Here is a 13,779-nt window from a genome sequence, read left to right on the forward strand (position 1 = left end):
AGGTATCTTCCAGCTCTATGATTCTATTATTCTAACTTTGCATGGCTTCCAGCACCATAGCTCAGGCATTGCCTACAACTACTTTTTAAAATCTAGTTAATTAATTTTGCATTAATCACATGAGTTAACTTCAATTAATTAATTTTCATGCCATTCTACAAGTGGAGTGCTGGCTGTGTTCACTTTTGTTCACCTACTTTCGAGAGATGCAGCAGACATGGAGAGATTTGCGAGCCAGCCAGTGAAAATGATCAGAGACCCAGAAAGGCTGTGTGTGAAGAGAGACTGAACAGACTGGGGCAGCATCGTGCCGCCAGCAGACAGTCCCCTGGGGCATGCCAACGCTGCAGACACGAATGAATAAGGAGGCACAAATTGGGGCCTTTATAGCAGAGGGAATGTGGCGTAGTCTGGGAGGATGGGGTCAGTCTTGAATAGTGGAGGGGATGTGGGGCAAGCCATGAGGGGGGCGGAGTTGGGCTTGGATGACGGAGGAGATGCAGCACGGCCCGGGGGGTGGACTTGGGTGGCAGAGGGGACCCAGCCCCAGCAGCTCTTTCCTGGTGGCACAGCTCCCCCCCCCCCGGGATGTGAACTGGAGCAGTCCATGCCCAGAAAGGATGGCGCTGAGGCTGGCCACAGCAAGCAGCTGAAGACGGAGGCGGGTGACAGCAACATGTGGATGCTGATAACATGGTGACGTCATTCTGTCGTCCCACAGGAAATTTTTTTTAATATATATACAGGGCTCGATAAATAATGCAATCTACTCATCTGTGGCGAGCAGACTGCAACCCGGAAGAGCCGGGTTTGGGCGATCTGCACATGGTTGGCGAAGCGGGGCTTGCTGCGGTTTGGCAAGGGGTGTGTGTGTGTGTGTGTGTGTGTGTGTGTGTGTATGTAAAAGTCTAGACACAGAGAGAGAGAGAGAGAGAGAGAGAGAGAGAGAGAGAGAGATGATACAAACACATACAACTGAGGTCTGTAGTTTCCCAGATCACTTTTCCCCCCCTTTCTTAAACATAGGTATGACTGGTTAGACTGCTATAATCTGGATTTCCCTCATCCAGCAACATCTGTGATTCAGCCTCCATGGGTGCTCCAAGGCTGGAGTACTCATGAGGAAAAGCCAGGGCCCATGCTCTCGGCAACTGCTCCCATGCCCTTCCAGAGTGCTGCAAATAGCTGATTTGCAGCGTTCAAGGTCAGGGAAGGAAGGAGAAGAGTGGGGATGTGGGAGGTGCTCAGGGGAAGAGGGAGCTTGGCTGTGGAGTCCTCCAGCTGGCATTGGGAACCAGGAGTGCAGCTGGCTGCAGGACTCCATCGTGTGGATATGCCACCACAGGGATCCACAGCTGCCCTGCCTCTTCCCCAGAGTGGCCCTCTCCACCTCCCGCTCCATCAGTAAAGAAGCTGGCACTGACCTCCCCTGGTTTAGCAAATTCCCTGGTTTGGGACTGATCAGGTCCAGAAGGTGCCAGACCACGGAGGCTCAACCTCTATATTAGGAGCCTGTCAGAGGTGGACTGAGCCCATGATCCTAAACTCAAACAGCTAAATAGGACCAAATCAAAGGGCTGAGATAATCTCCATCCAAGAATGATAACAGAACTGGCACGTGAAACTGAAAGTCCAAGGCAAAGACATATCTTGACTCCATAAATATCGGTGCGTATGTGTGTGTCTATATTTGCAATTCTCCAGTCATAGCATATGACCCCCACTTAACGGGTGAGGCTTACCAGATCCAGTAAACTGGTGGGGGCTGAAGCAGCTCCCTGCCTACCTCGGGCAGTCCAGAGCAGCTCCTGGACCTCCAGCCTGACCATGGCGGGTGGTAGGGCCACCCTCCCCCACCTGTCTCCCTTTTATCAGTTAAATGGTTAAACATACATTTTAATTGGTTAACCAATTAAACGGGATTTAACATCCTTAACCAGAACTAATATACTGCTGAAGAGACTATGCAATTGTATTTGCCTGATACAATTCATAGCCAATCTAGTGGTGATGTGAAGGTATTGGCTTTGTTACAGTAACAGGGCCCCATGATCAAGCTGCTGCAGTTGCCCTGGCAGCTCAGCATGTCACTGCGGTATGACAACACATGTGAATTTATTCACCCTTACCTTGCAGCATCTTCTTCAAGCAAAAGCTTCACAAACTGTCTGGGGATGTGCAATGACAGTACACTCTCAGCCATCTGCTCCAAGATTCTCAGGTGGTTCCCATCCGTTGTGGGGAAGCGATACATTCGACAAATGGCACCCCCAAACACTAAAATATTGAAGCCATGTTATGTAAATTGTGAGGTTTGAACTCTGGGTTTACAAAATCTCACCTTACCCATTAACTTAAGCTACACTGGCTAAATTCAATATTGGGCGCATGTAAAAATCCAGTTTAACTCTGCCACCTATCTAGCTTTTTCAAATACAATTTTTATAAGAAGGAACTTTCTACTCACAGCCAAAGAATGTAGTAAAAATGTTAAAGGAAAAAAGGGATTAATGTACTGAATTTCGTCACAATAATCTTTTTCTAATACATAAGCTTGTAAGAGGAGAGACTGGTGATGGTAGATGAGCCTCATGGCAAACAACACCTAAGATATTTGCTTCATAAAGTATTGTTTGTATTACAAAGGTCTGTAGAGTGGGTGGCAAAATACATTATTCTTGGGGGGGGGCGCTCTCAATTCAGCAACAAAACCCTATTCAACTTCAAACACATGCTTGAGTGCTTTGCTGACCTGGGGCTATGATGGAGGCAACGAGAGATTAAGCTGCTATCGATACTGGAAACATGCTTGAATTGTCAATTCACACAGAGCAAGGATAGCAATCTGATAGTAGGTGAGTTACCGATTTCTGCCCAGTTAGCTGCTTACCTGATTTTAGCAACGCATCTTTCCTTAATGAGGCATATTTGGATCTGATTCCTAAAGATTCTGTTAAACTTTCATCAACTGGCAGTACAGTCTAAAAGACACAAACAATAATGTCTTTACAATGTAAAATCTCAACACCAAGTCAATCTAAACTTGTGAGACTCAATTTAAAGACATGTAGGCAACATTCAAAGAGAATATTTAAAATAAATAATCCATGTATGTTTATTGTGGACAATCAGTATGATTGCAAGGTGAAATACTAAAAACACCGGATCCTCAGATAAATGACCCAGTTTTACTTTATACTGCAAAGCATCTAGTACACTTCTGAGTGTTATAAAAATGACGAGCTGGATCCTCAGCTGAAATAATTAGCACAACTTTATACATCTGGTCCAATAAATAACGTTGATAATTCACATTCTATAGCCACTACAGTATACAGATATTACGTTAGATGTATTCGCAATACAGAGTATTCAGTATTAAACATGTTCTTTAAGTAGGCAGAAAACTATATATATATCTGCTCTACAGAGCATGCTTTGTGACTATCAAAAAAAACAAGAGTTAAGATAATAGCGTGGTCTGTTCCTTTAAACTATTAGAATGTATTTCTATTTCATAAGATGTCCTTCTGGAACTTCCATTTTCACAGTTTCAAATCATCTAGGTTTATGGGTTTGCTTGATACTGCCTTCAGATTTACGAATGAACATCACTGAATTTTTTGTAAAAATCAGATACTTCCCACAGACAAGCATCATGCACTGTAGGTAGCGGTTTGGAGGTTTGTTTGGGGGTTTGTTTTAGGGCATGAAGTAATACAAGCCAGGGTCATTAAGGGCAGACAGAATAAGAGCCCTGTCCATCCTACCATCATCAAGATCTTATACACTTTTTTATAATGCTGTGATGATCTCGGGCTTTGCCCCAAGTATTCTATCAGATTAAATCAATTGTTACAGATTACCCAGCATTGTTACAGTACTTTGAAAATTTAAAGGATTATAAGTGGTAAGTAGAATTAATAAGTGATTGGGCAGAGGGGGGAGGCAATTTGCACACCAACATTATCTATATTTTATAACATTGTCTTCAGCAATCCTGTTTCTATCTGAGGTTTATACAATGTTCACACTCACCCTCCCATTAATGGTGTCAGGAGACCTGGTTACAGGAGGAGGCTTTTGGTCTGTTTTTTCTTCCATTTGCCATCCTATAACTGTGATGTTACCTACACGATCACTTTCAGCAGACCTGCAAAAAACAAGTTATGGTATTTTGTGAGAGAGGGATCTGTTTATCAATAGGAGACCCATTACTGCTACACAAAGCATACTTATAATATGCAGATTTTAAACCAATTTTAAATGACAGGTATTAAGTGATATCAATAGGAAGACATTAATCTCATTCAGTAAAAATATTATATAGGTTTGCTGAGTGTATGTGATCTTATACACACACACACACACACACACACACACACACACACACACACACACACACACTCGTGCCCCCTCTGCATGCCAGTGTGATTTGATGGCATATACAAAGAGAAAATAAATAAAGCGCACTTTCAATTTATGGAATTAAAGACAACTCCCAACAATGACAGTGTTCTCATTCCCTGTTCCCTGCACATTTTGCCACCAAAAATCTATTCCAATACTTGAAAAGATTCTTGTGATTTACATGATTTAAACATCACACAATAACTGATTTTCATTAGAAGAGCCCTGGAACTTTCAACACTAATTTCTAATTAAACATCAAAAACAATTTTTACAACATGCTCCCTCCAAATTTCACTATTAGGAATGTTAATTTTATGTTACGAACCTTAGTGTTAAATGTAACCTGTGGCTCTTCTCCTGCAGTAATTCTTTTACAGTGAACATTCCAGAACCCAATAAATACATCTGAAAAGAGGAGCATTATTAGCATAGAAATTTAAATTCATTAAAGCACCTGTCCATAAACACAAGTAGGACACAATGATTAAACACTACAATTATAAGTAAAAACGTAAGAACAAAATACTGTACTATTAAGAACAACAAACTACCCAGCCAGATGCAGAAAGCCTAAAAACAAAACAAACAAAACCCCACTACCTTAGGGATTGTCCCTTGAGGAAACAAAACCTTCTATTTCTCTGGGCTTGAGCTTGATGGGAAGGACTCTCCTCTATGCACAGAAGCCAGACCAAAGGGCATGGAAACAGTGCAGACTTGCATGGAAGAGGAATGGGGATGATATTCTATGATGATATTTCTATGTTAACAGGTCAAAGAACAAGTTCAGTATTTCCATCCAGGCAATAATAATGAAGGCCCTGATTGTTCTCCCTGCCCCAAAGGCATCTGGGCAAGGCCTCAGAAAGATCATGGAGACATGCCATCCTGCCACTAACTCCCCTTTTTAACGTGGGCATAGTAACTTGAGGCAGGTGCAGAGCAGTGGCAACAGGGGCTGCATTTTGTATAGGGGGAGCTGATCACCTTCCCCAGGAGGGGGGGTCTCAGATGGCGCTTAGTCCTCTTTTGCCATGGGGTCCTGCCCCTGCTCCTCCGATTCCCATGGCTCTGCTACCTGGCTAGGCCATGATAAGAGCCCCCAGAGAGCCTGGGTCCCACAGAGCCCCCAGCTTGGTCTTTGCCCTGCCAGGGTGTGCAGCCCAGGGCAGATGTAAAGTTTGGGGATGAGATGGATGGGAGGGGTCAGTGGGTCTCCAGGAAGTGTTGGTAGGGAGCCAGGAGAGCCAATGGGAAAAGAGTATATTTTAATTAGGGGGGAAAAAAAGCAGGGATATGCCTGCTTCAGTCTTTGAGTGGCCAGAGGAGAGACACAGAGAAGGATGAAGCCAGAAACCAGGAATGGAATTTCCAGCTATATGCAACCCTAGAAAAGACTGAACCTTGGAACAACACATATGTAAGTGAACAAGGAATGGTTAGCTAGACACCATTAGGTTATTTCTTTTCTTTTTTGGTTTGTGGGATTCCGCTATGCTTCCCCCAGTACGCTGTAACATTTAAATTGAATCCTAAGGAAGCAATTCTCTGTGTTTTTAATCTACCTCGTTTCAGTTACTCAATAACACCTAGCAACCAAGTATGCTTTACAAAGTATGTCTTCTTTGTTTTGTTCAGAAAATCACCTTTTTAAAACTATGATCCAATTCCTATGTCCTAGACGTGATGAGTTTCTGTGTGCATGTGCCTGAGACTGAAAGATCAGCCATTAAGAAATTGCAGTTTGTTTTCAAGCCCTCTCCTGAGAAAGGCTTGAAAAGCTTGGGGATACCCCACTAAAAGAAATTCCCAAGTGCATTTTCATGAATTCTCAAAAGCGGTTTTTTATTTGGGTGATGGCAAAGTACCACCCAAGGTCAAGAAATCTGTGATCTTGGGCAGTTTTTAAGCAGAAGCCTTTTGTGGCAAGGTATTTTGATGTCTCTTGCAGATTCCCATTTTTTGCACTCAAAGTATCAGAGCGGGAACAGTCTTAAGAGTGGCCCAAACACTCTACCCAGGTGGAGGGTCTGTGGCTTCCCATAACAACCAAGGTTCCCCAGGCAACAAGAACTACTCAAAAATCAAGGACCTTTCCCGTTCCTTTTCATCCACAACTTGAAAGTGGGCGCATTTTGGGGGAAAAGTTTGCAATGACAGAGTCCACTTTTTGAGGAAAAGTGGCTTTGTGCGCAGACTGTTGGGTTTTTCATTTTTTTCAATGAATAACTGTACAAATTAAAAATTACTATGAAGCTAAATTTTTGTGGAGCTGCAAACATTTTCATAAAAAATCCTGAAAACAGTTTAAAAATTTCACACTACTCTAATTTGAGGACAATAGAGACTTTATCGTTCTAATTTAGAACGAAGTACAGGTTGGGCCTCCCTGGTCTGACCTCCCTAGCTCTTGGGATCTGACTGGTCACAGATGAGGGATTTTGCCAGACCATGGGAGGTCATATCTGGATCCCCTGCTACTGGCTCCCACCAGCCCTGGACCAGCTGCCAGCCTCCTAGCTGGCTCCCTCTTGCTGCCAGCCTTGCTTCCCTGCCCACTTCTTTCCCTGCTATGCCGGGCAGCCCAGCTACCTGCGTGCTGATCTCCTGGCCCCTGTGGGGCAGCCCTGCTGAGTTGTGCCTCGCTGCTTAGCTGTAGTGCACCAGGCAGCCAAGCAGTAGGGAGCTCAGAGGTCTGCCCTGCCCCAGGACTCTCAGGTCCTAGAACATCTGTGGTCCTGATGGACAACGGATGTTGCCAGTTGAGGGAGTCCCAGGTTACAGAGGTTCAATCTGTACTATAAGGGAAAAGAGAACACAAAGACGGCACCTTCCACTTTAAATGTGTAGGATACATTTCAGCCTTTAAATGTGTAGGATACACCAAATTAAGAGCTTTGTGGTGGGTCCCAATGTAAAGACAGGTTTCCTCATATCTGAGGTGAAAATCCAGCACTTTGGTTTAATTTACAGCAACAGAAAAGACAGAAGGATTATAAAGGGATATATAAGTGCACTTACTGTTCCCTGAGATCTATCTTTGACGTCATACACAGAAAGTTTGATTTGCGTCATCTGATTGATAAGAGAGTCTTGAAAAAAGGCAATACTGCTTAGAAAGATAGGATTATTTGTTCCCTATAATCATAAACAAAAAAAAAGTAATATTAGTGCAGTTTGTGATATATGCTGAAAAAATATTGGTCATGCTAGCTCCAACCTTAAATCAAGAGCAGTAATACACCACTACTTACCTCAATAATTTCTGTCTGTGCATGCTTTGTCCAGAATGCCTGAGGAGGTGTAGTGACACTCACTGCGACAAAAGTATTTGGTTTTCGCTCTAGCGACGGTGTGAGCAACTCACTGCAAACTTTATAGAGATTTAAAAATATCAATTTCAGAGTCATGTTTTTTTCTGACACTCTTCAAGAATTCTACTGTTCTCATACACATGTACAATACAAAGAGTGGGCAAGCGATAAAGAGTCACATTTTCAGAATGCTTCTATTTTGTGGCATCAGTACAATACTCACATTTGTGCATGCAAACAGCAATTGTACATGAAGATCAGGTAGTCCAATTTGCAATCACCCATTATGCAAATGTGGATATTTTTATACACAAAAAAGAAATAACATGTACATACCAGGACGTGCTGTGAGGTTTAAAGTTGCAATTTAAAGTTAGTCTCTCCCAAGGGAACTGCTGTCGAAGGTTGGTGGTGCAACCATCACCCTCACCCATCCTTCCTTTCAAGCACCATTTTTCTTAAAGGCCCAAAGGGATATTTCCAGTGAGAAGCACATAGGCATAGTGTTCATGAAATAAGCCTGCAGTCTTCTCCACTAACTGCTTAATAGGACCTTCTCATGGGATATAATTGGGAGTGCTTGAATACCAACAAACTATCTACATTGTAAATTGAGGTAAATGTTCCATCAAAACAAGAGGTCACTTTTATTTCCACAAAAAAATTCTTGTCCTTTCATTATTTCAATATTTATCACTGTGGAGGGGTCATGGAAGAGGATTCTCCTTCTAAAAATTGTGCCTTCTATATAGCTAAACAGAACTTTGGTATTAAGGCTGAAAATCCATGTTGCCTCCAGTGGGGATACCATCATTATGACTAGATAAATAAGCTGAGTTAGATAATATCTTTTTCTGTTGGTGAGAGAGAGGGAAACTTCCAAGCTTACAGAGCTCTTTTTCAGGACCTGCAGAAAAGCACTGTGGTAAGCACAAAAGTTTTTCTCCTCTCATCAAAAGAAGCTGTCTTACTAAGACAAATTACCTCATTCGCTTTCTGTTTCTAATGTCTTGGGACCAACACAGCTGAATATAGAATTAACTAGCACATTTACCCAGTACTTAACTCAATTTTTATTTTGAAAATAAAAGGAAAATGTACATGTTTGCAATAACATTTTCTTCTAGTTCTCAAACCTCATGCATTGATTTAGCTGTACCAAATCAAAGAACTACTCCTAAATGTCTCCATTGTATCTCTTTTCTGTAAGGGTTTATTGAGAAGCAATCCTATTTGCAGGTTTATCCTGTTTTTTCTGTCTCATTTTTGGTTAAGTCCAGGGGTGAAAGTAAATTAAATTTCTTACAGGTACTATCATATTGCAACCTCCCCGGAGGGAGTCCTGAGGGCAGGAGGTGGGTGAGGGGGTTGTGATAAAACAGTATCTATAAGAAATTGAAGTGTGGGGTGGAGTGCAGGGAGCTCAAGTGTCAGGACATGGGTTGGCTCAGGGCACATGGTGGGAATGTTGGGGGACTCAGGGCAGAGGGCTGGAGGTGTGGGGGTACAGGAGTCAGGGCTGGGAGTGAGGAGGAGCTCAGGGCAGTTGTGTGTACGTGTGGAGGGTAGCCGGGGGGGGACGACGACACACATCCCGAAGAGTCATACTAGGGCTGCTTGTTCTTCCCCTTCCAGTCCCTGTCAGGGATCAAAAGTAAAGTGCACAACTTGTCTCCCCCCTGACCTTCCCAGCCAGAGGGAGGAATGCAACAAATTGTGCACTTTCCCTTCGCTCCCTCACAGTAACAAAGGTGTCAGGGGCTCCCTTCAATCTAAAGGATGCCTGAGGGGAGTGGGAGGCTCAGGGCTTGGGCAGTCCCAGACAGGGGTAAGGATGCATGCCCTCTGTCACCCCCTTTTACCAACCTGGTGAGTCTCTCTCTTTCAGTATGGTTTTATGAGAAGTAATCCCATTCCAAGCACATCCCATTTTCCTGGCACAACCAAACTTTTACCCTGCTTTAAGTTATGATAAGAGGAAAGTGAATACTTAATTTGGTGGTTAAGCTCTTAGGGTATGTCTACACTACAGCACTATTTCAAATTAACTTAATTCGAAATAACGCATCTATACACAAAAACTATTTCAAAATAGCATTTTGCTATTTCGAAATAGCACGTCCACACTGAGTGGACCCTGAACCGAAGTTAAGGCTGGCTGGAACCAGTGCCGGCAGGGCATCAGGTTAGGACTTAGTGTGTGGGGCTGCTGCCTGAGGCTAACAGAGTTCCGTGCTTAAAGAGACCCTACCCCCACCCCAGACAGACATTTCTCAGGGTTTCCCGCTTGCTTGTCTACCTCGATGAGGGACAGCAAAGCAGTCCTGTCTTGGAGTGCCCTGAGTGACCGAACTCGGGACACCACAGCACTTGGCCACATGGAGCCAGAGCTGCCCGTGGGCATGCTAGTGTGTCGTTGCCATCAGCCTGGCTGCACTTGCTACAGGCTGCCATCCGGGGGGGTCCATCGGCGGGCTGTCAGGATCCAGGAGGCCCTGAGGGAGAGCGTCCACCCCTCAGAGCCTCCCCAGTCCTCTCCACTGGGGGCTAGTGCCCCATTCCTCCCTTGCGTCCTTCCACTTACCCCTCCCTAGCTTCCCTTCCTAATGTCAAATAAAAGACATGTATGTTCAAAAATAGAAAGAGGGTTTACTGAACAAAACTGGGGGGGGAGGGATGAACCTCTGGGGAGACTGGGAAAAGGAGGTGGGAGAGGGGAAGAGAGAGGGTAGAAGAAGGGAGGGGGAAACCTAGGAGGAGGGGGAAGCAAGGGGAAGAAGGGGGAGGGGAAACTCAGGGCTCAGGGTTGGGGGTCTTGCCAGACCTGCTCCTGGGTTTGCATGTGGCCTTTGGTGGCCAGGCTGGCAGCTATCCTGCCATAGATGGCCGCATTCCTCCATCTAGTGCAGAGATCATGGACGTTCGGGGCATCCCCTCCAAACTTGAATAAGGTCCATGATCTCCACCCTGGACCAGGAAGACTCCTGCCTTCTCCAGCCCCTATCAGGCTCCTGGGAGCTGGCAGACTGCTCCTGGGGAGCGGTGGAGGGCTGGCTGCCAGTGGCTTGCTGGCTCATGTTTTGGGGCCACTGGGTCAGGCGCCCCAGTGGCCACTGCTGGCTCTGGGCTGGCAGGCTTGGAGCTGGCACAGGCACTGTGGCCAGAGTCTACCCCTTAAATGGCTCCGGGGCTGGGGGAGAGGTAAGTTTTCCTGGTTGTGCCCAGAGTGGCCACCAGGGTTTCCTGGGAAGGGCTGGAGGCCCCCTATTTCAAATTAAGTGTCTACACAGCACTTAATTCAAAATAGCTATTTCGAATTTGGTGTTACTCCTCGTAGAATGAGGTTTACCAAATTCGAAATAAGGGCTCCACTATTTCGAATTTATTTCGAAATAGCGGTTTGCCTGTGTAGACGCTATTAAAGTTAATTCGAAATAAGTGCTCTTATTTCGAATTAACTTTGTAGTGTAGACATACCTTTACAGTTTAGGAGAACAAACTCTACTACATATAGTAGATGCCTACATTTTCCCCACCATGGCCCAAGTTATTACTAAAATTTGATGGATTAGATGTATAGCATTAACTTTACAATTTTATCTGTGCTAGGCAAACCCCTGATGTAACTTAAATAGCATTGCAGTTCTGAGTACTTATTTTTTTTCTTTGCTTACCTATCGGACAGGAGCTGAAGTAGGGATATTAGGAAGCATTTAATTCCGTAATCGTGTAACTGACAAAATGTTGTGGGTGACATGATTAACCAATCAGTAGCTCTGTATTTAAAGGAGCTTGAGAGCCGGCAGGCAAGCACTCTGGCTCAGTCCTGGCTCACACGGGGCCTGACAGCTATCTCCACTGCAGTTCTGCATTAAAGGATGCAGCGCCACAGTGGGAGTAGCTGTTAGATTCAGCGTGAGCTGGGACTGAGTCAGAGTGCTTGTCCACCAGCTCCCAGGCTCCTTTATAGGCAGAACTGTGAGGGGAGGAGGGATTTGTGTGAAGTCGATTCACCAGCTACACTATTACATCCTTAAGCTGAAGGCATAAAAAAGAAAGTAATTCACATTCTGTGGAATGACAATGGAGGATTCAGATCCAGTCTTAAATATACATATTACTGCTTTCCAATTTCCATTTAGAAAACAGCTCTCAGATCATAAAGCTTTCAAAATTTTTGTAAGCCAACTACTTAGCCAGGAATGTGCTCCACAAATGGAACTTTTGAATACTCATTGAGAAGCTGCATTTCTTCAAGCCTTCTTGTTGGGTTAACTGATGCACAAAGGAGCCAGATGACTTGCCTAAAGGCATTCAACCAGCCAAATTTTAACCATATTAGAAATCAAGACATTTCTGGGACCCATATTAACCACATGACTACAGGAAAGAATGTATAATTTGCAATGGATAACCACTGGAAAACACTGTCCTCTGTCTTAAAGAGTCATGAAAACTACTGACCTAAGCTGAACTCTAAAATTGGCTCATCTGGATCCTGGATGTTTCCTGTAGAGCAGAAAAATTAATACAAGATAAATTCTCCATTGTTCTCATGCAATTCTTGATTTGTCATTGCAGTTAGAGAGGGGAAACATTTTAGGGAAGAAGTTAAATCTATAGAACATTTTATGTTGACTTTTTTTGTTCAATTAATCTTGAAAATTTAAAAAAATACTTACATGTTACATATTCAACCCATGAAGCACCAAATTCAAACAGATATTATGCAGTTTGATAAAAAATAAGGCATAGTTCTGTGTTTTTATAATAGGCTCCTAAGTCACTTAGGGTAAGTCCCATTTTCAAAAGCAACAAATACTTAGAATCCTAATGCTCATTGAAAGGTACCTCTATTAATGAAATTGTCTATACTAGAGAATAGAACCATTTTAAGGATGCCGGCATAGTTAAAATGGAGTAACTCTCCTAGGATGGAAGCAGTTACACAGGTATAAGGTTATTATACCAGTATAACTACCCTCTCACAGGAAGGAGAATCAGCTATAGCACTATAGCAACGATCATGAAGGATCTAGCCTCTTCTCTATCGGCCCACCGCCACTTCTAGTTCCTTGCCTATAAAATAGGGCTAAATAAGTTTTTAAAGACAGTCTATTGGTATTTGAATTTCAGGATAATCCCTCCATTGTATACACTGAGGATAAACAGGGACATTTAAAACTTCCAACAAACAATGAATGGAAAGATTTTAAAAATATAATAATATAAGTACATCTGAAAGGAACAGTAGGTAGGCACGAGGTGATACAAAGATGCTTACCTGCCAGGGACAGACCTAGCATGTCAGAAGCAATGTCTATAGTGGAGGCCCGTTGCACAGTGCGGGATTTTGCACTAAGGCGGGGGCTGTGTTCTCTTGCTGTCATTTTGTCATGAAGAACACGTCTCTTTTAACTGCCCGACGTTAGTGATTTGTCTTGATGAAGTATCAGAGTACTGCAGATTGTCACACCTGCTGCAATATCACCATGCTAAGCATAACTAAAATAAAATCAAAATGGCCATTGTCATAACTGTAACAGCTGCAAATCCATAGTTTTAAGATTACTTTAATTCTGATGAAAAGCTAAATGCTGATGAAATGAAAGGTAACTTAACTCACATGATTCATTCTTCTATACGATTTGTAATGAAAACCGTCTAAACACAGTACAACTTGCAAAAAAAGGCTTTTCCATCAGAGATCAGGGTTCAGAGTTACCTATTAAACAAAGGGAAGAACACAGCTGTTGTGTTAAGTTATTACATCTTTAACAAAGCTTAGAGGTTATCATAAACCTTAAGGATTGTGAGTAAATTTGTCAGATGGGGCCTCTTTCTGCAGAAATAGGACAATAGATAAAGGCAGAGGGAGAATGTTCAATAGAATATAAATAAAGAATAGTAAATGCTGTGGTTAGCAGTAAACAAACTATTCCATTTTAGAATTCACCACCACTGAAAGGTGTATCTAAAAAGATCAGGGATATTTTATATTGCAGCACTGTAGCCTGTTGTTTGTAAGATTAATTATTAATAAACCTCCTTA

The 13,779-nt window shown here is 43.2% G+C and overlaps 1 protein-coding gene across 23 annotated transcripts in view; it reads right to left on the bottom strand.

Moving 5' to 3' along the window:
- Positions 1-13,779, bottom strand: part of INPP4A (inositol polyphosphate-4-phosphatase type I A) — a 208,966-nt gene that overhangs the window by 69,188 nt on the left and 125,999 nt on the right. For all 23 annotated transcript variants that reach the window (XM_075916558.2, XM_075916552.2, XM_075916546.2 and 20 more), the window contains exons 4-12: positions 13,354-13,452; positions 13,012-13,232; positions 12,192-12,236; positions 7,668-7,786; positions 7,435-7,551; positions 4,739-4,818; positions 4,039-4,153; positions 2,891-2,981; positions 2,130-2,277 (exon numbers count right to left, since the gene is read on the bottom strand). In XM_075916558.2, the coding sequence (XP_075772673.1) occupies positions 2,130-2,277; positions 2,891-2,981; positions 4,039-4,153; positions 4,739-4,818; positions 7,435-7,551; positions 7,668-7,786; positions 12,192-12,236; positions 13,012-13,117 (821 nt within the window). In that variant the 5' untranslated portion in view covers positions 13,118-13,232; positions 13,354-13,452. The remainder of the gene's footprint in view (positions 1-2,129; positions 2,278-2,890; positions 2,982-4,038; positions 4,154-4,738; positions 4,819-7,434; positions 7,552-7,667; positions 7,787-12,191; positions 12,237-13,011; positions 13,233-13,353; positions 13,453-13,779) is intronic.

The sequence above is a fragment of the Pelodiscus sinensis genome, chromosome 1 (genome assembly GCF_052426305.1).
Source record: "Pelodiscus sinensis isolate ZL-2025 chromosome 1, ASM5242630v1, whole genome shotgun sequence".
NCBI lineage: Eukaryota > Metazoa > Chordata > Testudines > Trionychidae > Pelodiscus > Pelodiscus sinensis.